The sequence below is a fragment of the Carettochelys insculpta genome, chromosome 6 (genome assembly GCF_033958435.1).
Source record: "Carettochelys insculpta isolate YL-2023 chromosome 6, ASM3395843v1, whole genome shotgun sequence".
Taxonomy (NCBI): domain Eukaryota; kingdom Metazoa; phylum Chordata; order Testudines; family Carettochelyidae; genus Carettochelys; species Carettochelys insculpta.
In genome coordinates, this window is record NC_134142.1 from 119427545 (window position 1) to 119453615 (window position 26071).

A 26071-nucleotide genomic window follows, 5' to 3' on the forward strand; every position below is an offset into this window, starting at 1 on the left:
TCTGATTTTGCCCCTTGTGTTATTTGCTTATATTCGTCTTTTGTACATTGAGCTAATTCCCACTTTTTATACACGTCCCTTCTGATTTTTAGATCAGTTAAGATCTGCTGGTTAAGCCAAGGTGGTCTCCTGCCATACTTCCTGTCTTTCCTACACAGTGGAAAAGTTTGCTCTCAGGCCCTTAATAATTGCCAACTCTCTTCAATTGTTTTTCCTCTTAATCTTGCTTCCCATGGGACCTTACCCACCAGCTCTGAGTTCGCTAAAGTCTGTCCTCCTGAAATCCATTGTCTTTATTTTGCTGTTCTCCCTTCTACCAGGAAACCTTCCATGTGCACTGGGAAGATTCTCAGCATGCACTTTTTTCAAAACACCTTTGTCTTTGGATGCAATGACCCCACAGGAAAGGTGCTTAAACCGGATCAAAGCTTTGGGACCCAATGGCCGTGATGCATTACAAGGGCACCTGGGTTGATCCTGTATGAAGGTGATGAGCAGGGCAGTTCACACCTCTGCAAATGTAACCACCACACTTAGGTGTGGTTCACTGTCCCATGTGGTGGTACCTTGCCCACTTACACAGGGAAGGACTGTCTCCTCTGCAGCCTTAGCTGAGCGGTAGCTGGCTTTTTGCTCACACTATAGTGGCTTCTACACTAAGCTCCAGAGGTCCCAGGTTCAAGTCCACCTGTGGGCTGGGTTCTCTGGTGCAAATCACACACCATACCCTGATTCAGCTCCCCCATGCACATTTTTGCCATTCATTGTGAGATACCAGCACCGCTCTCAGGAAAGAGGGCAGAAAGAGGCAGGTGGGGGGAAGGGATGGAGCGGGGGTGCAGCAATGGTGCAGCAGGCATGGGAAGAAGGGGGCAGGGGTCTGGGGAAAGGGCTGGGATGGGAGTGGAGCCTGGGGCGGGCGTGGGGGAGGGGTTTGAGCAGCCCCAGCTGGAGCAGAATTTGGGATCTACGGTCAGAGGGGAAGTTTGAGAAGAGTGACTTTCAGTCTGACTACGCCAGAGGAAAAGACGGGACATGGGAAACCAAGAAAACCAAAACAAACCCGCTTGCTGGGCAAGCTAGCTAGCTGCTCCAACGTTCCCACAGTCTGAACCCACTTTACCCCATGGCCCTGGAGTGATGGATCACCGGGGTCTCTCCCCTTCTTCTTTTTCTAGTCCAGGAAACAGTCTACAAAGATTCGTTGAAAGGTCCCGTTCCACCACCCCGCACCCCGCTGTGGGTGTATTCCTAGGGGTTTCCCATTCCCTGCTGGCTCAGATGTAGTTGTGGCTTCTTTTGTTTAGGGCCCACATACTCTGCCTCCATTAGAGACAGGGATACAGCTGCCTTGTCTGCTCGTCTGAGGGAAACTCTGTTTCTCCTTTTGTTTGGTCACATTCTTTAAAACTTAATGCCCATGAGTATCCACGAGTCCCCTGGCGGTGTTATTACAGACTGTGGTCCGAGGCCATCCTGCAAACACCAAGAGGGGGAGAGGCTGGGAAAAGGAGAACGGATTGTCCCAAACTCGTGGTTAACACTGATGCTAGATTGACCAGCTAGTCACAAACTGCTCCTGAATCCCGCTGTGGGTTATCGAGAAGGTGGAAGAAAAGAAACCACACCGCCCCCTTTATTGCATCCCAGATCTCTGCGTCCCAACCAGCACATAGGCCCAGAAAAGTGAGAAGTTACTTAAAACTCTGTCCTTTATACAAAATGCTCTTCTGGTCCCAGAAAGGCCAGACACAGGCCTAGCACCAAACTTGTGTGGCTCTTACCCAAAATACCTTGCTGCCAGCCAATCCCATAGTATCAAAACCCAAAGGTTTTATCAGACCAGAATGAGAAGAGAGCTACAAATGGTCAAAGCAACCAGTGACATACACGTGACTTCAGAGTTCATGTATCAGGTCCTTCGCAGAACCGGTCAGTTTGCTGGCTGGTAAAGTCCTTCTGGAACACATCCAAAGCTAGGATGGAACTATCAGTCCTTTGTCTGAAGCTTCAGCTTCTAGAGAAGTTGTTCCAGAGGAGAGAAGCAGGACAGGAGACAAAATGGATGTGAGGCAGCTGGCTTTTTATAACTGCCGCCGTGTGGCTTATATATCCTTTGGCCCAAACACAAGCTCACCTCACAAGAGCACAGAAACGAACACGGAGTCCCCTGTCCACAGGCTGGTCCCTACATGTCCTGCTCATAGCTTTGATGGGCCATGTGTGTCTACACAGCAAAGTTATTTTGGAATAACGGCTGCTATTCCAAGGTAACTTTGAAATAGCAGACAGCTTATTTTAAGTTCTGCAAGCCTCACTCTGTGAGGAATAGCACCTATTCCAAAATAGGAATTTCAGAATAGGGTTTGCATAGACAGGGAATAGGGGCTATTTTGAAAGAGGGGGCCTCCAGCCCTGATTCCAGGTGGCCTTAAATGCGATTCAGCGTCCAAACAGCGTGCGCTATTTCGCTGAGTGCTATTTCGACATGCATTTGGTGTGTAGACATGCTATTTCGACATGCATTTGGTGTGTAGACATGCTATTTCGACATGCATTTGGTGTGTAGACATGCTATTTCGAAATAAGATATTCCAGAAAATCTCTTCTGAAATAGCTTATTCCGAAATAACACTGCTGTGCAGACATAGGGCTACATCAGTGTTTCTTAAACTATGCTCTACCAGACACTGGTGTTCCGTGAACAGCTCGCAGGTGTGCCATGAGCATCTGACACTCTTTTGGTATAAGAACATAAGAACGGCCATACTGGGTCAGACCAAAGGTCCATCTAGCCCAGTATCCTGTCTGCCCACAGTAGCCAATGCCAGGTGCCCCAGAGGATGTGAACTGAAGACAATGATCAAGTGATTTGTCTCCTGCCATCCATCTCCCACCTTCGACAAAAGGCTAGGCACCATACCTTACCCCTTGCTAATAGCCATTTATGGACCTAACCTCCAAATATTTATCGAGCTCTTTTTTAAACTCTGTTAGAGTCCTGGCGTTCACAGCGTCCTCTGGTAAGGAGTTCCCCAGGTTGACTGTGCACTGTGTGAAGGAAAACTTCCTTTTATTAGTTTTGAACCTGCTACCCATTAATTTCATTTGGTGTCCTCTAGTTCTTATATTATGGGAACAAGTAAATAACTTTTCTGTATTCACTTTCTCCACACCATTCATGATTCTATACACCTCTATCATATTGGCCCTCAGTCTCCTCTTTTCTAGGCTGAAAAGTCTCACTCTCTCTAGCCTCTCCTCATATGGGACCCGTTCCAAACCCTTAATCATTTTAGTTGCCCTTTTCTGAATCTTTTCTAACGCCGATATATCTTTTTTGAGGTGAGGAGACCACATCTGAGCGCAGTACTCAAGATGTGGGCGTACCATGGTTTTATACAGGGGAAGTAAGATATTCTTTGTCTTATTTTCTATCCCTTTTTTAATTATTCCTAACATCCTATTTGCTCTACTGACTGCCGCTACACACTGCGTGGATGTTTTCAGAGAACTATCCACTATAATTCCAAGATCCCTTTCCTGATCTGTTGTAGCTAAATTTGCCCCCATCATATTATATGTATAATTAGGGTTATTTTTCCCAATGTGCATTACCTTACACTTACCCACATTAAATTTCATTTGCCATTTTGCTGCCCAATCACTCAGTTTGCTGAGATCTTTTTGAAGTTCTTCACAGTCTGCTTTGCTTTTGACTATCCTGAAAAGTTTGGTGTCATCTGCAAACTTTGCCACCTCACTGCTTACCCCTTTCTCTAGATCATTGACGCTGATGGTCTATATTTTGTTATTAAAACCAGAAACAATGTTGCTTCTTCATGGCTATGATACCTGTTTAAATAGCTTCATTTTGCTGGAGATGTTGCTGTTTGTTTTGGCTTTTCTTTTTTTTGGAGGGGTCTGACAACAATTTTTCTGAAGAAAATTTGCCTAGGTGTGCTGCTAAAAATATTGTTTGGTATGCCATGGGCTCAAAAAGTTTTAGAAACACTGAGCTAAATAGGGCGGATGCTGATCCGCCTGGGCGTGTCACTCAGGTGCACAGCAGAAGTTGGAGATACTGATATACTTCACATATTGGCACTTCATGATATGAAGACGCCTATTGCGCGAATCAGACCTTTCCCGCTGATTGCTCACGTCACCTAGCTGCTGTAAGATTCACTGCACTGTTGGTATCGCCAATATTATAAATTGTCACCCGTACTCCATACAGCGTCACACACACCTCTTGCAATGACGGTGATTGCCACGGTGTCCCCGGCTTTTATTAAAGAGCTGACTCGCTATACTTTGATAAGGGTAAGCCCAGAGACACTGAGCCCACTGATAAGGGAGGTTGAAGTCTTGACTCTACAGCCGTGGCTGAGAGCCAGCTGGCTTTTAGCTCATGCCGTAGAGCAGAGGTTCCCCACCTTTTCAGTAGCATGGCACACCTCCACGAGACAAACAATTCCGTGGCACGCCCACTTTTTCCGGCTCAACCGATTGCTCATAAACGTCACACCCTTTACAAAGCCTCTGCGAGGGGAAAAGGCCAAACCCGCATGAGCTGCAGAGCAGGCAGCCTGGCTGCTTGAGGCCCCAGCTGGCCCATGGTTGGTCAATTTCCCCACCCCTCAACTCTGTGCAGAGCCAGGTGTGAGGGTAAGTGGTGTGGGGGGGAACTGCCTGGCTGCCTGATTCACAGCTGGTGAGGGCTTGGTCAATTTCCCCTCACAGAGGCTTTGCACAAGGGCTGCAGGAGGGAAACTCATGAACCAGCATCAGCTGGGACTTGGGCACTCAGCTGAGACCCTTAGATGACCCAGTTGGTGCAGGATCATCTCAATGTGCTGTGAAATTTTATCAGTTCTCCACCCCCTGGCCCCACACATCTTGGCTCTGCAAAGAGCTGTGGGGGGAGGAGATACTGATGACATTTCTGAAGCGCACATAGACAGTTCTCACAACACACTGGTTGATAATCACAGCAGCGGAGCACGTGGTTTTAGCCTCTGTGACTGTATAATCACCCACAGGTGGACTGGGACCTCCAGAGCTTGGTGCGGGAGCCTGTACGGTTTGAGCTAAAAGCCAGCTGCCTCTCAGCTAAGGCTGTAGAAGAAACTTGTTCTTTCTCTCTGGAGGTGGTGGAGGTGCCAGTACCTGGGACATCAACTTTTGTGGGCAAAGACCTCCTTCATCAGATGCATGAATGGGGAGGTTTCAGAGGGGGATTTAAAGAGCGAGTCTCAGCAGGGGAGGGCCAGAGGTGACAAGGTCTATTCAGTCAGGGTGGATGTGGCCCATTATCAGCAGTTCATGTGGAGTTGTGTTTCTCAAGAGAGGAGAAATCAAGTCAGTTCAGCCAGGGGGGACGTGGCCCGTTGTCAGTTGCTAATGTGGAGGTGTGAACATCAAGAGCAGAGAAACTGCTTTAAAGTTTACAAATTAAAAGTAGCCGCCCTACAACAACAGAATTTCAAAAATAAAATGCGAAGAGACATTTCAGAGCTGCAATTCATTCGCAAATTTGACTCCACCAGCCAAGGACTGAACAGAGACTGGGAGTGGCTGGCCCATTTTACAAGAGCAGTTTTGTGGCTCTTGAACCAGGATGGGGGTGTTGAACCAGAGCTGTGCAGGGGGTTTAAACCGGAGCAGGAGGATGGAACTGGGGCCGTGAGCCAGAACCACGCGGGGGTGGGGAGCTGGCAGGGGGGTTGAACCAGGGCCGGGGAGGTTGAGCCGGAGTTGCGCCTGAGGGGTGGTGAGCTAGAGCCAGAGGCAGAGGTGGGTAGTGAGTGGAGCTGGGTGGAGCCAGGGGTGTTGAGTGAGTTAAGCACAAATGCAAATGGCGCATTTCCCGGGTTTCCTGGAGGAACGGGGGTCAGCCGCGTGAGTGTCGGGTTGCGTACTCTGGTCTGCGCACTCTGAGACCTTACGGGAACCCGGCAAGGCCTCAAACACTGGGGAGTGGCGCGAACTCCAGGACAAACCTGAGCTCCATGGACTTCCATTCTCCCACCTGAAATTGTGGTTTCTAGCAGGCACTCAAGGAAGAGCCTGTGGGCTGAGCTGCCCTTTCATTGCAATTAACAAACCCCCTGCTCCCACCCCTGGGACCTGGTTCTCAGAAATGCCTGCACTTCCTTTAACCCAAACCCAACACTTCCCACTTCTTCCATCATCGACTGCCGAGCAACACGTTTTTTTCTCCTTTGCCCCCCTCTACTCAGCCCAGCCCCCCACCAGCACTCTCTGGGGCAGGGCTGGCTCCTGGTTTAATCCCATGCAGTTGCCTGGGGAGATCCAAACCTCCTGCCCTTGGTTTTGCCTCAGGCTTTGTAGCCAGTCAGAACATGCAGCAAAACTTGGCAGTTTTGTCTGACCACTTGCCTGGGGTGTAACAGGGGCACCTCCACTGCGCTGGGTGTGGTACAGGCAGCTGGGGAGACCGCCACTGTCCCCAGAAGCTTACAGCCTAGAGGGACCAGCCAGGCGCAGCACAGGAGAGGAAGCAGGCACAGGGTGGTCATGTGACTTTGTCACGCTTACTCCAGAGGCTGCAGGCAGAGCAGGTCTCCCAGCAGCCAGTCTGCTGCTCTATCCACTAGGCAACACTACCTCTTATCTCGTGTTAGCCCCTGACCCTCGCAGCCAAGGCAGTCAGGCCCAGCAGCCTGATGTACCTACCCACAGGCAGACTCGAACCTGGGACCTCTGGAGTGTCGTGCAGCAGCTGCTACACACAGTTTGAGCTAAAAGCCAGCTGGCTCTCAGCTGAGTCCATGGAGGAAACACCTTCTTTTGCTGTGTGAGCCGTCAAAATGCCACTGCATGGGGCAGCCAACCACCCATAGGGGTGTGGGTTACACTGACACTGTTCCCGACCCATGAATTCCCCACCCCACATGGCAGGTGGCCTGTCCCTGCCACTTGAGAGGCTGCAGGTGCAGATGAGCTAACTGGACAGGTGAGGGCCAGACCCTGGGCTAGGTGTCGGCCCTTCCCAAGAGAACTGTGACTTCGGGGGCTGGAGGCGGGCTGTGCCAAGCCCCTGCTGGACTGTGCACAGTTAATGGATCTGCCTCCCCCCACCACCAGCTTACATGTGTCTCCACCTCCTTTACCCCCAGCTGCTTCCTTCCTCACCACAGATATAAGTCATCTTCCTGCTCCTGCTGCCTCTCATCCTTCGCCAGAGCCCGGGGAAGGATCGGACACCAAGTGGCGCTTGCTTAAGTCCAACCCTGCCTGCCTCTCGCTGCAGACACTTTGGGTAGGTCCTGCTTTATTCCCCTTCCCATGGGCGAGCCCCCAGCCTTTGGTGGCAGGCTGAAGGGTGGTGATCGGCACTGAGGTTTGACGACCGGCTCTAATTAGCTGGCCCTGGTCCCTAGCTGGCGATTACCAGGAGCGTGAGACCGAGCACCTGCGGTCTGCATCTCAGCCGGACAGGACAGCTTGGCTTTTTGCTGGCGTCGGGGGGGAGGGGTCTTCTCCCAGCCTGCAAATGGCAGGGGACAGGCCTGCCCTGTGTTCCCTGTTAGCTGGGAGCCTGTGCAGCTGCTCAGGGGAGATTCAAATACCACCCAGCTCAGGAGCAGAGTGCAGACCACAGCTCGGCTTGTGTTTCTCTAGGAGGGGCGCATTCACGCACATCTAGTCTGTGCACGGACGGAGAAACACAGAGGAGGCATTGGCTCTGACCAAGGAGACGAGTTCTGCTGGGTCTCAGCCCAGTGCCTGCCACCTTGTCCCCAGTGCCCTGAGCTGCATGTGGTGCCAGCGTCCGTGCCCGCGCCTGTCTGCTGTGACGGGCAGAGGGAGCTGTCCTTCCCCTCTCTAGTTCTAAGAAGGGTCCCCCTGGCACCCCATCCCCACCCCCTCCAGTCCTCACCTTTCCCCCCAAGTGGGGATCACTGCTCCCCGAGGACAGTTATGGGCCTGGTGGGCCGTATGGGTGGAACAATGGCCAGCGTGGCCACAGGGTTGGCTAGGAGCCGGCCGCCCGGATGGGCCCTCTGCTGAGCTGGGCCCCTTTCCCCAGAGGGAGCCACAGGGTCTGGGTTCCTGATTGCCCCCTGCAGGGATACCAGGGAGGTGCTATGGCTTATTAAGCTCATGAGCTGCTGGGGTGGCTCAGTGGTTACAGTACTAGCCCTGTAATCACAGGGTTGCAAGCTCAGCCCTCAAGGGGCCCTTTTAAGGGTTGGGGCGGGCAAGTTAGATTTCTTTAAAAAAAAAACCTGCGAGGGCTGGTGATCAGCCTTGCCGTGAGTGCAGGGGACTGGACACAGTGGCCTCTCAGGGTCCCCTCCAGCCGGATGTGCAGTGCCTCAGAGACAGAGGGGCGCGCTTCGTGCCAGGCAGTAGGGCTCCAGCGTCCCTGTCAGTCTGGCGCTGCCTGAAGGGTGCGCACAGGCTGGGCTGAGGCAGGAGCCCTGTGAGCGAGCAGGACAGAGGCAGCAGCTGCCTTGCGGGTGGGGGGACGGGCGATGCAGCGTGCGGGGGGGGGGGGGTGACGCGGGGGACATGTGCCTTTCTGTGTACACCACAAATCACAGGTGGCTCCCCGAGACCAGTCGCTTACCCCAGCTCACTGGCTACCCTCGATTTCATGCCAGTGACGATGCCCTGCAATAGGTTACCTAAAGGGCTATTAAGTAGGAAAGAACAATACACGCTATTTATACGGGCATGACGGGGCGGCTGCCCTGTGCTGGCATGAAACGGGTGAAAACCAGCCTGGGGAGAGGGCTGAGACTCCAGGCAATTAGCTGCCAATTAGAGCCCAGCTGGGGCTATATAAATAGAGGCTCAGGAGAGGGTGAGAGAAGACTCTGGCTCCAGCAGTGGAGCAGGAGGGACCTGGCTGCTAGGGATGCCACAGGGGTTTCTTAGCACTGAGCAGGGCTGGGGAGCTGTGGCCTGACCCTGCTGCGAGGCCTGAGGGTACTGCGGCTGCAAAGGAGCAGCCAGGGCAGGCGAAGGCAGCAGCTTCACACCCCACTGGCTGATCTAAGTGGCCATCTCAGACTGCAGTTTGCCCCTGAGACACGGTGGGTGCAAAGGGCTGGGGTTCCCTGGGAGGGGATGTGGGGCTGAGGGGAGGGCACGGTGGCCAGAGAGGCACGCAGGTGCCAGTGTGAGTTGGTAGAGAACAGACCAACAGGGAACAGTGGGTGAGACTTTGGCCTGAAGGGGGCGCTCTGGGGGCTGGAGGAAGCTAATTCCCAAGTGCCCAGAAGGAGGTGCCAGGGATGCAAGTCGCACCCCATCACAACCGGTTACAGCAAAGCAAACAAATGCACCGGTGTTACCACCTAAATCCTGAGAGTGACGGAGCTGTCGTCCGAAGAGGCCTTTGGGGAGGATCCAGGAGGTCGCCCTGCCCAGGGCATCTCTGGCCCGTCGCAGTTCAGAAAGTTGGAAAAGTTTCCTGTGGCTTCACTTTATTTTCTCCGTTCAGCTTCCAAGGCCCCATGCCCAGCTTCCCGGCAAGTAGCAACCCCGAGGCCTGATCGCCACGAAGGGAGCCTCTCTACTGCCAGCTTCCCTCGAGGCCCATCTGATTTTCCTTGGCCTGGTGGGACTGGAAGGGGTGCAGGAAGGGGAAGGATTTCTAGCCCAGCGTTCACAAGCTTAGCCGAAACCTTTCCAAAGTTAGGAAGTAAAATGGACATATTTCCCTCCCGCGTGGAAGGCTGCCCTGGCAAGCTTTTCCCAGCGTCTCGGCACGAAAGAACTGATCCCTGTTTTGAGCAAAACTACCCTACTGCTGGGACCCGGTCGGAGCGCCAGCTACTAGGCACTCAGTTCTTCGCCAGCTCCTGCAGCCTGGGCAAGAGCTGGCCTCTAGTCTACCACAGCTGTGCCCTCTGCCTGAGTGCCAGCAATTCCGGCAGAGCCAGAGGATGACTTGGGGCGGCTGCCCCAGCTGTCATCAGGAGGGCAGCAGGGAGGATTACCTGGGGCAGGGCATGTGGCAGCAGCAGGGGGTCGCCTCCCGCCCCCCCGCACTCACCATGTGAGCGACGCGAGTGACAGCCTGCTCCGACGCCCCCTCCCGGCCGGCTGAGTCCCACTTCCCCACGACAGCGGGAAGTGGCCTCTGCTCCCAGCGGCCCAGGAGAGCGCGGCAGAGTGGAGCAGGCTGCTGTTCATGCCACCCATGGGGTGAGGGCGGGAATGGGGCGGTTAAGGGAGGCCGCACCCCGCCCCAGGGAATCCCCGGCCCAGTTGGTTGGGAAGGAGGAGGGGCCTGTGGAACGCAGCTGGGGGGGCTGCTCCAGGCCCTGCCCCTAGGACACTAGGTACCCTGCCCCTCATGGCCGTGGGCTGAGAAGGGGCCAGACACCCAGTGAGGCTGTGGGCTCTGGGCCCCTAAAGTCTCATGGATCCACATGCTGAAAGGGCACGAGGGGTCCTGTGGTCGTCCAGTCCGACAGTCTCCCCCAAACCTCCAGGGACACAGGCCAGGAGCTGCCTGCAGAGAACTGCCTGGCAAACGCCCTGCCGGCCCCTTCCCCTTGCCACTTCCAGGCAACTTGTGGGGTTTGCGGGGGCAGCCTCTGGAGGCTCAGCTCAAGGGGCACATTCTGATCCGAGGGAGAAACCGGGACTCAGCTGATGGCAGCGGCAGTGGCGTGTGGCCGGAGCCAGCAGAGATTGGCTGGCTGCACCTCATCACAGGCTGGGAAAGGACACCGCCTTGGGGAACAAACAACGTGATCAGCTGCCAGGCAGGACGGAACAAGTCTGTCTGAGCTTGGAAGAGGCACCCAGGAGGAACTGAACCTCCAGACAAGGCTCGACACGCGGTAAGGCCCAGGGTTCCAAGTGCCCAGCAGCAGGAGGTTCCCCAGGACCCATTTACAGCGCCGCTATCCCACGGCAGGGATGTGCCAGCATCCCTCTGGGATCCATAGGGGACTTGAACCTGGGACCTCAGGAGCTTAATGCAGGAGCCTCTAAAACCATCTCAGCTAAAAGCCAGCTGGCTCAGCTAAGGCTATAGAGGAGACCTGTTACCCAGGCCAATGCACCACACCTCGGTAGGTGAATTACACATGCACAGCAATTTGTGCGGCTATACCACAAGGCAGTTGTGCTCCCACTGGGGCCTTTTCAAATTGGCTACAAGCCAAGATAAGCCAGGGGGTGAAGGCAGGAGCCCTTCCCCCAGGCCCACCTCCCTAGCACAGGGTGACCTCTGCTGGACAGGGAGTGTTCTGTAACCACGTGGCTATTTGAGCACCGTAAAAAGAGTTGTGCTGTTGGCCAGAAACCCCTGCAGTGAGAAAGCTATGCAGGATCCAGGACAGGAGCGAAACAGCTGGGAATAGGACCCAGGAGTCCTGACCTCCCCCAGCCCCAGCATCTCCCTCCTCAGGACATATGCCAGCCTCCAAATTCCACCTGGAGACAAGGGTGTGATTTCTACTGCCAGCACTTGGAGATCCTGTGACAGGCAGGCCCTCCTGCAAGGAGCCACAAGGTCTGTAGACTCAGCATGAGGAAGGGTGACTGCGGCACCCAGGAGGAAGATCCTTGCTTAAGTTCCTCCAGGCCGGTGGCAGAACTCGATCACCACCTAGTGCTCTAACCACTGGGCCATGCTTCCCCCCCCAGATATGAAGCCAACAGGGCCTGCGTAGTAGGGGGAGCAGCTGGGTGAGAGGCTCTGCCCTGACTTTGTCCATGTCTCTTCTCTTGGCAGGTCGGCTTACCTGGGACAGCTGGTGGGGGGCGAATGGAGCCATTTAACAACTCGCTTTCCTCATACAACTGGACGGAAATCCAGAAGCCAGCCCCATGGCAGGGAGCCTTCCTGATCTTCATCGTGCTCCTCGGGCTGCCAGCCAACGCCTTCATGATCTGGCTGACCGGGTGGCGGCTGCGGCGCCGGGGCCTGTCCATCTACATCCTGAGCCTGGCCATCTCGGACTTCCTCTTCCTGGGCACCTCCATCATGCAGATCATAGAGACCATGCTGGGCGACAACTGGGTGCTGGGCGCCCCCATGTGCCGCATGCGCCACTTCTTCCTCGACTTGAGCTACCACTGCAGCCTCTTCCTGCTGGCCGCCCTGAGCGTGGACCGCTGCCTGATGGTGGTGCTGCCCCTGTGGTACCGCTGCCACCGGCCCCCACGGCTCTGCACCTACATCTGCCTGGGCACCTGGCTGGCCTCCTCTCTGCTCGCCATCAAGGGTCTGGTCTTCCCTGACGTCGTGCTGCTGCCCGACGGGGTGCTCGCCTGCTTTAATGACCGGGGCCACTTGGAGTGGCCCTTGCGCCTGCAGGAGGTGCTGCTGGAGGGCTTCTTCCCCTTTGTCGTCATGGTGCTCACCCACGCCGTCACCTTGGCCCACACCTTGCAACGCCAGACCCGGTCCCCCACCCAGTTCTACCGCATCGTGGCTGCCACCCTGTCAGCCTACACGCTGCTCCAGCTGCCCTTCCAGGTCACCCAGCTGCTCTTCCTGTCTGCGTTAGACAACCTGCAGTTCTACAGTGACCTCTTGCCCTTCATGGTCTACTTCAGCTACCTGATCAACCTCAACAGCAGCATCAACCCCTACATCTACATCTTCTTCTGCTCCAACGTCTGCACGAGCTGCAGCCGCCCCACCGCCTCCTCCCTGGCGTCAGCCCTCACGGAGGAGCAAGGGAAGAGCCCCCCAGAAACACCTGGAACGGACTTCTCTGCCTAGCCCTGCCAGCAAGGCCCTGCTCTCCTCTCCTCTCCTCCATGGCCCAGCTCCTGCTCTGACACAGCTCCTGCCACCAGCCGAGTGGTCGCTAGCTCCCCTGACCGTCCCTGGCTGCAAGGAGGGGCGATCTGTGCAAGGTGAAGGTTCACGTGTGCAAAGCCTTGTGTAAAGCCGTGCGAGGTGAGGCTTGGTCAGCTGCGACCAGCTCTGCAAAGCTACCGGGGGAAGTCACAGTTTGCCCAGCCCAGACAAGCTCCCGGGGGGATAGATTCTCAGCGGATGCAAACTAGGCCCAGCTCCAGGCAGCACAGTGCCTGCAAAGTTGCTGGAACTCCTGGGCCTAGGCAGGGCAAACATAGTCCCAGCTGCTGCTGCCAACACACAGCTGCCAGGAGACACTGCGTCAAAGAGGACTCTGCCCTTGTGGCCCTATAGACTTGGCTCCCAGGTCCCTGTGCTTTAATACAGGGGCTGTACTGCGCACGACTGCCAGATACCCAGCACTGAGGGTACTTCTGCCCCTTCACTCTGCCGCCTGCCCACTGTGCCCTGCAGGAAGAAGCCTGAGCTCCTCTCAGCACACAAGGCTGTGATACTGAAGCTTTCACCCCACGTGTGGACGGGAGGGCCTCATCTGAACCCCACACCCAAGGAGGGGGCAGAATTGAGGTCACAGGGCTGTCCTGGGGATCCCCTCCTCCCACGCACACCAGGGGGCTGGTGCTGCTGCCCCGTCGTTCCATGGGTGCCATACCCCAAAAAGGGCTTTAAATCTGCCCCCTTGGGTATGGGGTTCTTTAATTCTGACCTTCCCCACCTCTCTGCAGCTCCCCCTTGGTAGCCCCCAGCCGGGTATCCAATGCGGGGGGCTGGCTGCCCACCAGCACCTCCTGCTAGGGCCTCAGCACCACTTTTGCCCCAATGGGGTGGTGAGTGGGGTAAGAGCGGTGCCCTGGAGATGTGCTGAGTTCAGGGAGGCCGACAGCCACCACGGGCCCCCAGGGAGAAGCTCTGTGCATGCAGAAGGGGCGTGGCCTTGGGAAGAAGGGGTGGGGCTCTGGGCAGAAGTGTGGGGGCCAGGACGCATTCAGTCGGTAGCGCTGCCCAACCTGCCGTGCACCTCACCCGGCCCTCAGAGCAGTACAGAGCCAACACTTCAGCAGCAATTCAGCGGCTGCAGCTGGGAGCCCTGGGCCCCTGCAAATAGCTGGGCTCCAGGATAATTGCTCCCTTTGCCCCTCCCCACCCTTGAACTGCCAGGCCCAGGGGCTCCAAGGCAAGAAGACAGGCTGCTGGCCCAGGGCTAGGGGCTGCATCACAAGGTGACAGAGGGGGAAGTGCCCACATTTCTCCTGGGAGCTAAGAGCACCCCCACAAAAGCCAGGGTCACTCACACATAGAGCGGCCATGAGCAAACTTTTGCATCCCTGCAGTCAGCAGACCCCCACAACCTGGCTAATGTAATCCAAGCCAATACAAATTTCAGTTCTGTTCCTATGAAAACCAAAAGCCAAAAACAACCGTTTCCGCACGTGTGAGAAAAGAAGTCTGCAGAACGTAACCACAGGACTCCGCGGTACGGAAATATGAACACCCACAAAACCAGCAACAGAGTTCAATATTTTTTGAATGAGATGGATGAGCCTGAGACCCAGTCGCCGATTGCGCTGTCCTCCACCCTCTGAGCGTACAATGCTCGTCTCTACCAACAAGGCAGGTGAACTTTGCCTGCTGGCCATTCGGGATCAGGTCTGGCTGAGATACTCCAGTTTCTGCGCTGGGCTGAGGACCAGCAACTCTGCTCTTGGAGCTGAGTCCTAGGCCGGGTTCCCAGAGCACGTCCTTTGAACCCCAGTTTCTATAGTGAAATTGGGGTCCTGTTGAGTCGTGCTATAGCCACTTATCTTACTAAAATTTGCCTAACCGCTCCTAAGACACAGTAGCAGAATTATCTAGCCAGTCAGACCTCATCACCTTCCTCGATTTACACCTCGCAAAATGACTTGTACAGCAGCCAGAAAGAATTAAACCCCAGACAGAGCTCATGCAGACAATGGGAAAGGGGAGACTATAGGAACAGACTGAGGATTCCAACACTCCAATGATGAATAAGTAGCTTGTTGCCAGACAAAATGCTGTCACACAAAGGGTTTTTATCACCATCTTGAGAGCTGTTTCTGTATCTGGTGATACTGGGTGCAGTTAGGACAGGGACACCTCAGCAACAGCCTGGTATTACACTAGTCTAAGGCAATTTAGATGGAACGTGAGTATGTGACTGCCTGCTTTTCAGCTAATGGCTGCTGCTCTTTGGATCTGGCTGCAGAGGATGGCCTCAGGCCTTGCAATATGGCTACAGGCCTTATCCTTCCAAAGGGGGCCCTCCGACAGGGCTTCTGGGATCCAGAGTCCACTTATTCTGGACCTGCTCAGGGCTTCCATCCAGGTGAGACAAGCGCTGTGAATTCGTCTCCAGCATGGAGGAAGAGTAGCAGGGCAAAGGCACCCCTTTCTCACGGGCAGGCATGATTCAACCTACGAGCATCCGGCTCAAAGCACAATTCCTTTCCTGCTTGAGCAAAACACCCTGCGCTGTCAGCTGCAGGCCCAGAAAGCTGTAACCATGCCCAAGCATCCCAGCAGGGGCAGAGTGCTGCACAGAACAGGCCTGGGTCACCACAGTCCAATGCCAGTTCTCTCCTTGGGGCCCCATTCTGCCTCCTGCATCCCACAGGCCACCCATTGCTTCCAGGTGGTGCTGTTTCACTGACTCCTTTTACCCAGTGGTTCCAGGAGGCTGGGGGATCCCATCTCTGTGTGTGGGTTGCAAGGAGAGTGTAGTCATCCATCACAATGGAGGGAGGGGGCTGCCATGCCCAGGGCCTGTGGATTTGGTGGCCACATGGCTGGAGGTGATCTGGGCAGACGCTGCTTTGCTGCCTGTGCATTAGCAAGCTTTGTCTCTAAGGCTGCTGCACCTGGCCGGCTAGGGACAAGTTACAGCTGCTCTCACTCCCGGGCATCACACACCAGTCCCGAGAGGGACATCCTGGCCCTGGGAATATGTTCTGAGGGCTCCCAGCAGGTTTGCCCCTGTTGGCCAGGGCCTGCAAAGCACGCTGAGACAGAGCTATGGCTGTGTGCCCTGGGCACTCAGCACCCCCCCCGACCCCCGCAGGTGCTCTTGTGATGTTGCTTGACCTATTGGGTTTTATTAAATGTGTTGCTGGAGAGGGTGTCTGGTGCTTCTTTGGGGACCACTGCAAAGGGCGTGGAGAGCCATAGACCTGGATGGGAGCTGGTGTCCCCTGGAGGGGAAAGGCCCCATGTCCCACTCCTTGGCCCCGGAGCCAGCCTGTCCCCATCACACACTGCCTCTGGCCTCATGCTCCTTGGGGAGCCTGGAAGAGGAGGTTGGTCTTCTGAGTCCCTGGGGAGGTTCCCAGCAGCTGGGCCCCTGCCCCATGGGGGCTGATACAAGGGGTTCCATCCTCCCCTCTCTGGCTCCCCTAAGTTGTTGGATTCCCGTCCCCTATAACCACACGCTGCTGCTGCTGCTGCCCCATCCTCCCCCCCCCGCCATGGCCCTTCCCCCTACCGCTCCCCCATCTCCACCACTGACCCCTCCCCCGGGCTGGCCCGTCCCCGCTTCTGGGCCCATCCCCCTGTGGGGGCCCCACCCCCGCTGCCGGGGCGGGCCGAGCTCGGCGCAGCCGGTCCCAGTCCCGGTCCCAGTCCCAGGCGCGGCCCGGCCCACGCAGGTGAAGGGAGCGGCCTCCCCCGCCACTTCCTGCCGGCCCGGCGCGGCGCGGCGCGGCGCCTCCATCCGCCAGGGAGCGGCCCCGAGCGCCGCCGCAGCCCGCAGCCCGGCCGGTGAGTGCGGCCGCCTCCTGGGCCCCGGCCCCGGCCCCGGCCCCGCTGTGTGCGCGCGGGGGGGACTTGTGGGGGGCTCCGGCCCCGCTGTGTGTTTGCAGCGGGGGCCGGACCCACTGTAGGGGTGTGGGACTAGTGGGGCTCCGGACCCGCTGCGGGGGGTTTATGGGGGAGCCCGGCCCTGCTGTGTGCTGGGGGGACTCTGGCCCTGCTGTGTGCTGGGGGGACTGGGGGGGGCTCCGGCCCTGCTGTGTGTGGGGGGAACTAGGGGGGCTGCAGCCCCGCTGCGGGGGGTTTGTGGGGGAGCCCGGCCCGGCTGTGTGCGGGGAGGCTGGGGGGGGGGGCTCCGGCCCTGCTTTGTGCGGGGGGGACTGGGGGCGGGCTGCAGCCCCGCTGCGGGGGGTTTGTGGGGGAGCCTGGCCCTGCTGTGTGCTGGGGGGGCTTGGGGGGGGCTCCGGCCCTGCTGTGTGGGGGGGGGGTTATGGGGGTGCTCCAGCCCCGCTGCGGGGGGTTATGGGGGGCTCGGCCCCGCTGCGGGGGGAGTTTATGGGGGGCTCCGGGGCCTTCCTGGTTGGGATCCCTGCGGGGGGCACGAGGGAGTGGGCGAGCGGCGTGGGGGCGGGCGGTTTTAATGCGCTGCCGCAGGCCGGGCCGGTCCCTGTGCCGGGCAGAGTTCAGAGCGCTTCGCCCGCCCCGCCCCAGGCTGCGCCGCGCCGCGCCGCGCCGCCCTCCCCGTCCCTCTCCCCGGGCGCGGCTGTCCCGGCCCGGGCATCGCTTCCTGCTCCGGCTGCGAGATCCTCTGCCTGGGGGCTGCGGGCCGGGCTCCCCCTTCCGCCAGCCCGATCGGGGGCAGATCCCGTCTGGGGCCTCCGCCCTGGATGGCTCCAGGAGGGAAGCTGACGCTCAAGGGGGCTGCCTTTGGGGGGCTCTCTAATACGAGCGGGGCCAGAGGTGCCCCCATAGCAGGCCCCCCACCCCCGCAGTCATGTGCCCTGTGCCCGGCGGGAAATGTCACCCCTGTCCATATCCTTACCCTGCATCCTACTGCATGGGCTGCCCCCAGACACCGGAGGCCTTCAGGCCTTTTCGCCCCCCGCCTCAGTTTCCCAGCCTGGGTGCCTGATGAGGCCAGTACCCTGAGAAGGGCCAGCCAGGCCCCCCCAGCCCGTTGGGCATACCGGGCATTTAGAAGGGATTGCTGTCCAAGGGGCCGTCTTGGGGCGAGGGCATATGTTGTTTCTCTGGGAAACCCCGGACTGTCTTTCTGAGACATGTCCCTCAGGCGTGACCCTTTCCCCTCCAACCTCCCCCCTCCTTCCAGCTGGAATTTAATCAGGGGACTCTGAAGGGACCCCTCTGTCAGTCTGTGCTTAGGGCAGCGAGCCTGAGCCTCTTCCCCGTACGCCGAAAGAGGCTGCTTAGCTCATGGCATGCGGGCCCTCGCTGAGGGCCACAGCCAGGAACGGCAGCCACTGGAAGGCTGGATTTCAGCCTGGGTTCCCCCAGGCCCCTTTACCCTGCGAAGTGCTGGGGCTGGTCAGGAAGCAATTCTGGGTTATTTTGCTGGCAGGCCTTCCCCCCTTGTCCTTTCCCATGGCCCCTCACTCTGCCTGTGCCCCAAGTGGTAGGGTTGATGCTTGCACCTTGCGGCCCAGAGCCTGGAAAAGCCTGGTCTGCCCCTCCTGCCCACACAAGGCTCTAGCAGCAGTTTCTAGGGGACTTTGTCTCTGTTTTCCCATCACCCAACATTGTGTCACTGGAGGCTTCCTGCCTGAAACTCTTGTACAACCCGGCTGTGCTGTTACTGCTGCCGTGCTCTGCCCCAGAGGCAGCTGCATCTTGATGTTGGGCGGGGGTCCTGTATGTGAAGCCGTTGCACTCTGCCTCAGGGGCAGCCGCCGCTCAGCATCGGGTGAGGGGTCCCCTGCGTAGAGATCAGCTGGCGTGTCCCGCTCCGGAGGCGGCTGCGGCTCAGGCCGTGCGTCTCTGACTCTTGCCCTCCCACCCAGCCATGTCGTTCCGGAAGGTTGTCCGCCAGAGCAAGTTCCGCCATGTCTTCGGGCAGCCTGTCAAGAACGACCAGTGCTACGACGACATCCGCGTCTCCCGCATCACCTGGGACAGCAGCTTCTGTGCCGTCAACCCCAAGTTTGTGGCCGTGATTGTGGAGGCCAGTGGGGGAGGGGCCTTCCTGGTGCTACCACTGCTCAAGGTAACTGGGAGGCGTCGTGGGGCAAGAGCAGAGTCCTGCCAGCTCGTGACAGTGATGACGCTCGTGGGTTGAATGTGTGCTAAGCTCCAGGAGCGATGGGGGTGGGAGAGCTGTGGCTGGGGGTGGGGCCGGAGAATGGGTCTGTGAGGCACTGAGGTTTCTGTGGGACTGGTCGCCCCACACGTGCTCCGCTTCCTCCCACATTAAGGGCGGGGGTGGTTGGGAGTGTGTCCTGGAATCTCCTAGTTCACAGGTATAATGAGTTTGGGCTCAGCTGCATCAAGCGTGCATGCCTGCAGGTCAGGGCTGAGGGCACCGGCAGTCTTGTGGGGGGAGCCGAGGGCTGGGGAAGCAGGGGGCTGTGGCTTGAGGGACCCTCCTGTGACTCTGCCCCTTCTCCTCCAGACAGGACGAATCGATAAGTCCTACCCCACGGTATGTGGGCACACGGGCCCTGTCCTGGACATCGACTGGTGCCCGCACAACGACCAGGTTATCGCCAGTGGCTCTGAGGACTGCACCGTCATGGTGAGGGGGCTGGGGGCAGGGGTGGCCCTATGTGAGGGAGGGAGTTGGTAGCCTGCCCTCCTGGTTGGGTGGGACAGGCATTCTCTCTCCTCCTGGTGTGTGTGTGTTCGGACATGCCCGTGGCGGCGGATGGAGCAGCTGCCCTATGTGCCGCAAGAGGGTTTTCTGGGGGAATGGTGGGCTGGTCTCTTTGGGGGCGGGGAGTGGGGTGGGGCGTCTTCATGCGTCCCGCCGGCTCCCTCTGACCTTTGTGCCCTGACAGGTCTGGCAAATCCCAGAGAACGGGCTGACCCAGCCCCTGACCGAGCCCGTGGTAGTCCTGGAGGGGCACTCGAAACGTGTGGGCATTGTCACCTGGCACCCGACTGCCCGGAACGTCCTCCTCAGCGCAGGTACCACGTCCCCCCGCCTCCACCCGTGATTCAGAGGGCGAGGTGGGCCAGGGCCCTGCAGGGATGCAGGAGGCGCTTAGGGGGGCATGTTGTGTACCAGAGGTCTGGTGGGTAGTTCATGTAAAGCCGCTTTTGTGGGTTTTTTCTTGGTTTTAAACCCAAGGTTCAAGGAAACAAACCTCACCTCACTTCCAGAGCAGGCCTGACGGGTGCCGAGAACATTGTGTGTTGGGGGGAGGCACCCCCCTTTCTGTAAAGGGAAAACTCGCCTTACCAATCTGTTCGAATTCTCTGGGTGGGTCCAGAGACGTGGGAACAAGGGTGGCCCAGTGCATCTAGTGCCCTCGGCCTTCCTGAAAGCTCTCCACAAAGGCTCCTAAGCAGACGAAGCGATTATGGGGTAAGAGGGACGTTCCTCTGCAGAATCGGGAGCAGGTTAAAAAGGAGGCACAGGAAGAGAGGAATAATTGGGTCGTTGTCACAGTGAAGAGCAGTAAGCAGCTGGGTCCCCGCGGATCTGTGCTGGAACCAGTTCTGTTCAGCGTGTGATCTGGAAACGGCGAGGCGGCAAAGCGTGCAGACAACACAAAAGCACTCGAGGTCCGTAAATCCAAAGCGGAGTCTCAAGGGCTCTTCCGAAACTGGGCGACTGAGCAGGAAGATGGCGGCTGGACTTAGGTGTCAATAAATGCAAAATGATTCACGTTGGAAAGCGTCATCCCAACCCTGCGTACCGAGTGGCGGGGTCTCAGTTCATACTTACCGCCCAAGAAAGCAACCTGGCTCTCAGCCTGGCTCGTTCTCTGCAAACATCCGCTCAGTGTGCAGTGTCGGACAGAAAGTGCAAACCACACGCGAGGACCCCCACAGAAAGGGAAGCAAAGAAGACAGGACATAACATACTGTCATTCTAGGAGTCCGTGTTCTGGCCACCCCACGTGCCATTCTGGTCACCTGCACAAGTGTTAGGAAAGGGGAACAAAAACTGAGGAGTCTAAACCGGCTTCTCATAGAACCATAGAGCTGGAAGAGACCTAAAAAAGCCATTGAGTCCAGCCCCCTGCCCTAGGCAGGACCAAACCCATCAGATCAGCCCACCCATCTGCATAAGCAGAGATAAAACAGCCTGGGCCATTGGAGCTTAGAGGACAGACAGCTCAGGGGGGATATGATAGTGGTCTGTTAGATCACAAACGGCATGAGGAATAGGGAAGCATTACCGACTCCTTCCTGTAACACAAGAGTCAAAGGTCCCGCCATGAAATGCCTAGGCAGGGGCCTTAAAACAAGCACAAGGAAGTGCTTCACCCAGCACAGTCGGCCTGTGGAACTCCCTGCCGAGGGAAGTTGTGAAGGACCAGAGTATAGCTCCTGAAATGGCTGTGAGGCAGGAGAGTCAGGGACCCAACCCCATGTGCTGGGTGTCTCTAAACCGCTGCCTGCCAGGAGTGGATGACAAGGGATGGATCACTTGCTAACTGCTGTCCTGTTCTCTTGGTTCCCTCTGAAGCAGCTGGCGCTGGCTATGGGTAGGCTATTGGTCTGACCTAGTGTGGCCATTCTCGTACGCTCTGGTGTGGGGACAGCCTGGGATGCAGGCGACGCTCCGGTGTGGTGATTGTGTGGAATGTGGACATACAGGAGCTGGCATGGGCGGGGTGGGAGGGAGACAGTGTGCGATGGGCCTGTCCTACAGGCTGTGATAACGTGGTGATCGTGTGGAACGTGGGCACAGCCAATGAGCTGTGGGGAGGTTGGGGAGCCGTCTCTTGGCCTCGGTGTGCGGTGAGCCCGTCCCATAGGCTGTGACCGGCTGGGGGGCAGGTTGAGGAGCCGTCTCTGGGGCTCGGTGTGTGATGGGCCCGTCCCACAGGCTGTGATAACGTGGTGATCGTGTGGAACGTGGGCACGGCCGAGGAGCTGTACCGTCTGGACACCATGCACCCCGACCTCATTTATAACGTCAGCTGGAGCTGTGACGGCAGCCTCTTCTGCTCTGCCTGCAAGGACAAGAGCGTGCGCGTTGTGGATCCCCGGCGAGGCGTGGTCGTGGTGGTATGGACCCTCCCTCGTACTGGTGATGGGGGACAGACCCACTGTTGGCCCCTGCGTTCTCCCGCACCCTGGGAGCACTGCCTGTGGTTTTCCTGGCCCTGCTGTGCGCTGCAGACCCATTCTGCCCCCGACTGAGTGTGGGGCCCAGGGGTGCCTGGGGTGGGGCTGCGGGATATCACGGGCTGTCTTGGGGTGTGGTATTTAACGACTCCAGCAGCGCCAGTCGGTGCTGAGGTGGGTTTGAATCACCACCCCTGAGGGTGGAGGGCAAACCTGATTTTTGTGCCTATGGGGCTGAAGCTGGTGGCCCAGGGTGATGCTGAGGGCACAGGAACTGGGGCTGGAGGGGGCAGCATTTCAGTCCGTCCCTTCTCCCTCCTGTCCCACCCCCAGGAAAAGGAGCGGGCGCACGAGGGAGCGCGCCCCATGCGTGCCATCTTCCTGGCTGACGGCAAGATCTTCACCACCGGCTTCAGCCGCATGAGCGAGCGGCAGCTGGCGCTCTGGGACCCGGTGAGCAGGGGTGGAGATACAGGAGCCAGGGTGCCCGGAAGGGTTCCCTGGGATGGGAGGTCCCCAAGAGGGCTGCATGCCCCCCCGCCCCGCCCTCTGCCCATGCAGAGGTGTGATGCTCTGGCCTCCCTGTAAGGCACTGTCCTGCCCCGTACATGACCCGTTCCCACAACCCTGGGGCTAGGGGTCCATCACTGGAAACGGGCATGGTGATAATGCTGGAGGGCTGCTGGAGAGGGGCAGCTGGGCTGCCCGAAGGTCCCAGGGCAGGGAACGATCCTTCCTGACCTCAGGGCCCTGGAGCATGGCTGTGGGAGTTGCCCCGGCTTTGACGAGGCCTTGGAGGAGGTGTCTCTTCTCCATCACTATCTCCCCACCCCACTGCAGGAGAGCCTGGAGGAGCCGATGGCACTGCAGGAGCTGGACTCCAGCAACGGAGCCCTGCTGCCCTTCTACGACCCCGACACCAACATCGTCTACGTCTGCGGCAAGGTAGGCGGCCAGCCATGGGGGCTTCCCCAAAGGGAAGGGCTCAGCCACTGCTGATCCGTGCAGGTATGGGACAGGTGGGGGTGAAGCACGTGGCACGGCCAGGGTGCGTGGGGATTGGGTGGTGTGATGGTGCACCACTGCCCCCCACACACACACGCTCCTTTCTCTCTGCCTCCCTCTTCCCCCACCCCCAGGGGGACTCAAGCATCCGGTACTTCGAGATCACTGAGGAGCCCCCCTACATCCACTTCCTGAACACCTTCACCAGCAAGGAGCCCCAGCGGGGCATGGGCTGGATGCCCAAGCGGGGGCTGGACGTCAACAAGTGTGAGATCGCCAGGTGCGGCGCTCCCCAAAAGGGGCCGGGTGGGGCAGGGCTGGCAGGAGAAGCGGGCTGGGTGACTGGCAGCAGCGGTGGGGGAGGAAGAGGCAGTGATCTTGGAGGTGGGGAGGAGTTCTGGGGGGTAGTTATTTGGGATGTTGCAGGCTGGAGGGAGCTTTCGGGGGGGGGCAGGGATCGGGCCTGGAGGGAGACATCGGGGGGGGGGGGGGTCAGGGATCGGGGATGGAGGGAGACGCAGGTGGGGGTCAGGGATCGGGGCTGGAGGGAGACGTCGGGGGCGGAGGGGCAGGGATTGGGGCTGCAGGGCGTTGTCTAGAGGATGTTCAGGGTGGGGGCGACGCCGGCTCCGCTAACTCTGCGCTCTCCGACCGGGCAGGTTTTACAAGCTTCATGAGCGCAAATGTGAGCCCATCGTCATGACCGTGCCAAGGAAGGTGAGAGCCCAGCAGGAGCGCGGGTGTGGGGGGAGCTGTTTGGGGCTCAGCGCTGGGGTGTCCCTGTTCCGTCTCCATGCGGGGGCTGGGACGGCGCAAACGCTCTTTCGAAGCTGCTCCCTGTGTCCCAGGCCTGGCGCCGGAGGAAACCCGCCGTCCCCTCCCCTCCCCTCCGGCTCGGCTTGGCTCACCCAGCGTCTCCCCTCGCAGTCAGACCTGTTCCAGGACGACCTGTACCCGGACACGGCTGGGCCGGAGGCGGCCATGGAGGCGGAAGAGTGGGTGGCTGGGAAGACGGCCGGCCCCGTGCTGATTTCCCTGCGCGAAGCCTACGTGCCCAGCAAGCAGCGGGACCTGAAAGTCAGCAAGAAGAATATGTTACATGAGAGCCGCCCGGCCCCCACCCCCAGCACCGGCAGTGCCACGCGCCTCAGTGCCACGCCCGCGCCTGCCGTGGTACCCAGCATCAGCCTCAGCGCTGCCCCCGGCGTACGTACTGCCTCCCACGGCTGGCTGGCTGCACCTGGGCTCCAGCCTGTGCTGCCCAGGCCGTGGACTTGGGCGGGGGCTGGCCCTGGGACTGAGGGGGGAGGAGGGGGTGAGTCTGCTCCCCCCAGAAGAGACACTGCGACTGTGAGGCAGGTGGCTGCAGTGGTTGGGGCAGAACAGGCGGGGGGGGGTGGGCTCCAGCCCTGTGGCTGATGGTAGCAGGGGGTGTGGGGGGCCTCTGGCCCCGTGGCTGACCTGGGGAGGAGGCGGGGTCTGGGCTGCGGCCCTGTGGCTGACTGGGGGGGGCTGGGCTCTGGCCCTTGGCTGATGGGCGGGGGGGGTAAGCAAGGGGTGGGGGGGGCCTCTGGCCCTGTGGCTGACCTGGGGAGGAGGCGGGGCCTGGGCTGCGGCCCTGTGGCTGATTGGGGGGCCTGGGCTCCAGCCCTGTGGCTGACTGGGGGTGGGCCTGGGCTCTGGCACTTGGCTGATGGGCGGGGGGGGTAAGCAAGGGGTGGGGGGGGCCTCTGGCCCTGTGGCTGACCTGGGGAGGAGGCGGGGCCTGGGCTGCGGCCCCATGGCTGATGGGGAGGCTGGGCTCCGGCCCTGTGGCTGATTGGGGGCAGGGGGGGGCTGGGCTCTGGCCCTGTGGCTGGCGGCGGGGGCTGGGCTCCGGCCCGTGGCTGACTGGGCTCTCTCAGCAGGGTGACGGGCAGCTGGAGGAGGTGCTGCAGGAGCTCCAGGTGCTGCGGATGCAGGTGAAGGAGCAGGGCGAGCGCATTTGCAGGCTGGAGGAGCAGCTGAGCCGCATCGAGAATGGGGACGTCTAGGGCGGGGGGTGTGGGGGGCAAGCGCGGCACCCCCCCCCCCCAATCTTCCATGGGATCGCCGAAACCAGGGTCTTGCCTCTTCACCTCGGAGCTGCCAGTCACCCCCCTCCCCAGGCGAGGGGAGCCCCGGCCCGGCCCCACGCCCCTCCGCCTGCCCTTGCTGCAGCTGGGAAGCCTCCCCCCCCGTCCTATAGGCCTGACCAAACCGGGCCCCCCTGCTTACAGGAGTGGGTGGTCGTCCCCCCACCACCTTAGGTAGCCCAGCCCTCTCCTGGCTGCTCCTTTCCCAGCAGGCTTGTGTGCTGCGGGGTGGGGGGGACTTCCCGCCTCTGCCTGCTTGAGGTGGGGGCTGTGGCTGGGCTCAGCTCTGTCTTCCCAGCCCATGTGGGGGCCCCATTCTGCCTGCACTACCCCCCTTCTCCCCCGCAGCGCACACCTGGCTTTGGAGGAGCCGAACACTACGCCCCCCTGCCCATCCTACTGGCCCCAGGCCCGAGATGGGGGGGTCACTCTGCTTCACCCACCCCTTCCCATCAGCCTTGGGCCTGCAGCCAGAGCGGGGCCCAGCCCTGGTTTTATGGGACTTGGCCTCTTCCATAGCCCTGGGGGCCAGTCCACAAGGGACCAGTCAGGCCCAGGCGAGATGCAAGTCCAGAACCGCCCCCGTACCCCGCCCTGTGCAGGGCCAGAGCTCTATTTTCATTCCAAGTAAAGGTCTTTATAATAAACCCTGGGGCTGAGTGTGTCCGGCTGGGTGCCGGTGGGGCCCGTGCTCCAGCCCCTGCACCGTCGGGCAGAGCGTCAAGAACCCGGCGTGGAAACGGGGAGTTGTGAGCATGGGGCAGACAGTGGCTCTCGAGCGGGCTGGAGAGGAGGCTTGGGACCAGCAGGGGGCGCCCGCTGCCCTGGCACAGCAGCACCCATGGACTGGGCTGAGAAGCAGCCGTTTGCTTTGCCCCGTGGGTGTGGTAGCTCATGGCCACCGGTCACTGTAGGAGCCTTGCCTGCTGGGGGGGCTTGAACAACTCCTGCCTGGCCCGAGGCAGCCCCCCTGCCGCCACCTAGCAGCTGGGGAGCGTGGGGGAGGGAGCCCAGAGCCTTCCAGCAGGGGCTGGTTCTGCAGAAGTGAGACAGGAGAAGCCGTGGCAGGTGCCTCGGGTCCCCCCCACCCCTGGGTGGGGGACAG

At 59.2% G+C, this 26071-nt stretch overlaps 2 protein-coding genes across 3 annotated transcripts; both read left to right on the top strand.

The window, feature by feature from the left end:
• Positions 1-7231: 7231 nt before the first annotated feature.
• On the top strand, positions 7232-12727 carry GPR152 (G protein-coupled receptor 152). The gene is made up of 2 exons (XM_074996038.1): positions 7232-7288; positions 11732-12727. Exon 2 carries the CDS (start codon positions 11765-11767, stop codon positions 12725-12727), a length of 963 nt encoding a protein of 320 aa, XP_074852139.1. The 5' UTR covers positions 7232-7288; positions 11732-11764.
• Positions 12728-16392: 3665 nt separating this feature from the next.
• CORO1B (coronin 1B) lies at positions 16393-25628 on the top strand. Of its 2 annotated transcripts, none has more exons than XM_074998061.1 (11): positions 16393-16600; positions 18610-18812; positions 19218-19340; positions 19603-19732; positions 21606-21787; positions 22181-22300; positions 22688-22792; positions 22987-23132; positions 23512-23569; positions 23780-24058; positions 24760-25628. In XM_074998061.1, the coding sequence occupies exons 2-11, from the start codon at positions 18612-18614 to the stop codon at positions 24883-24885; spliced, it is 1470 nt and encodes a 489-aa protein (XP_074854162.1). In that variant the 5' UTR covers positions 16393-16600; positions 18610-18611; the 3' UTR covers positions 24886-25628. The 2 variants fall into 2 exon arrangements, with proteins under 2 accessions (XP_074854162.1, XP_074854161.1); XM_074998060.1 differs by having other exon boundaries at positions 16394-16600; positions 24757-25628.
• The last annotated feature ends 443 nt before the right edge of the window (positions 25629-26071 follow it).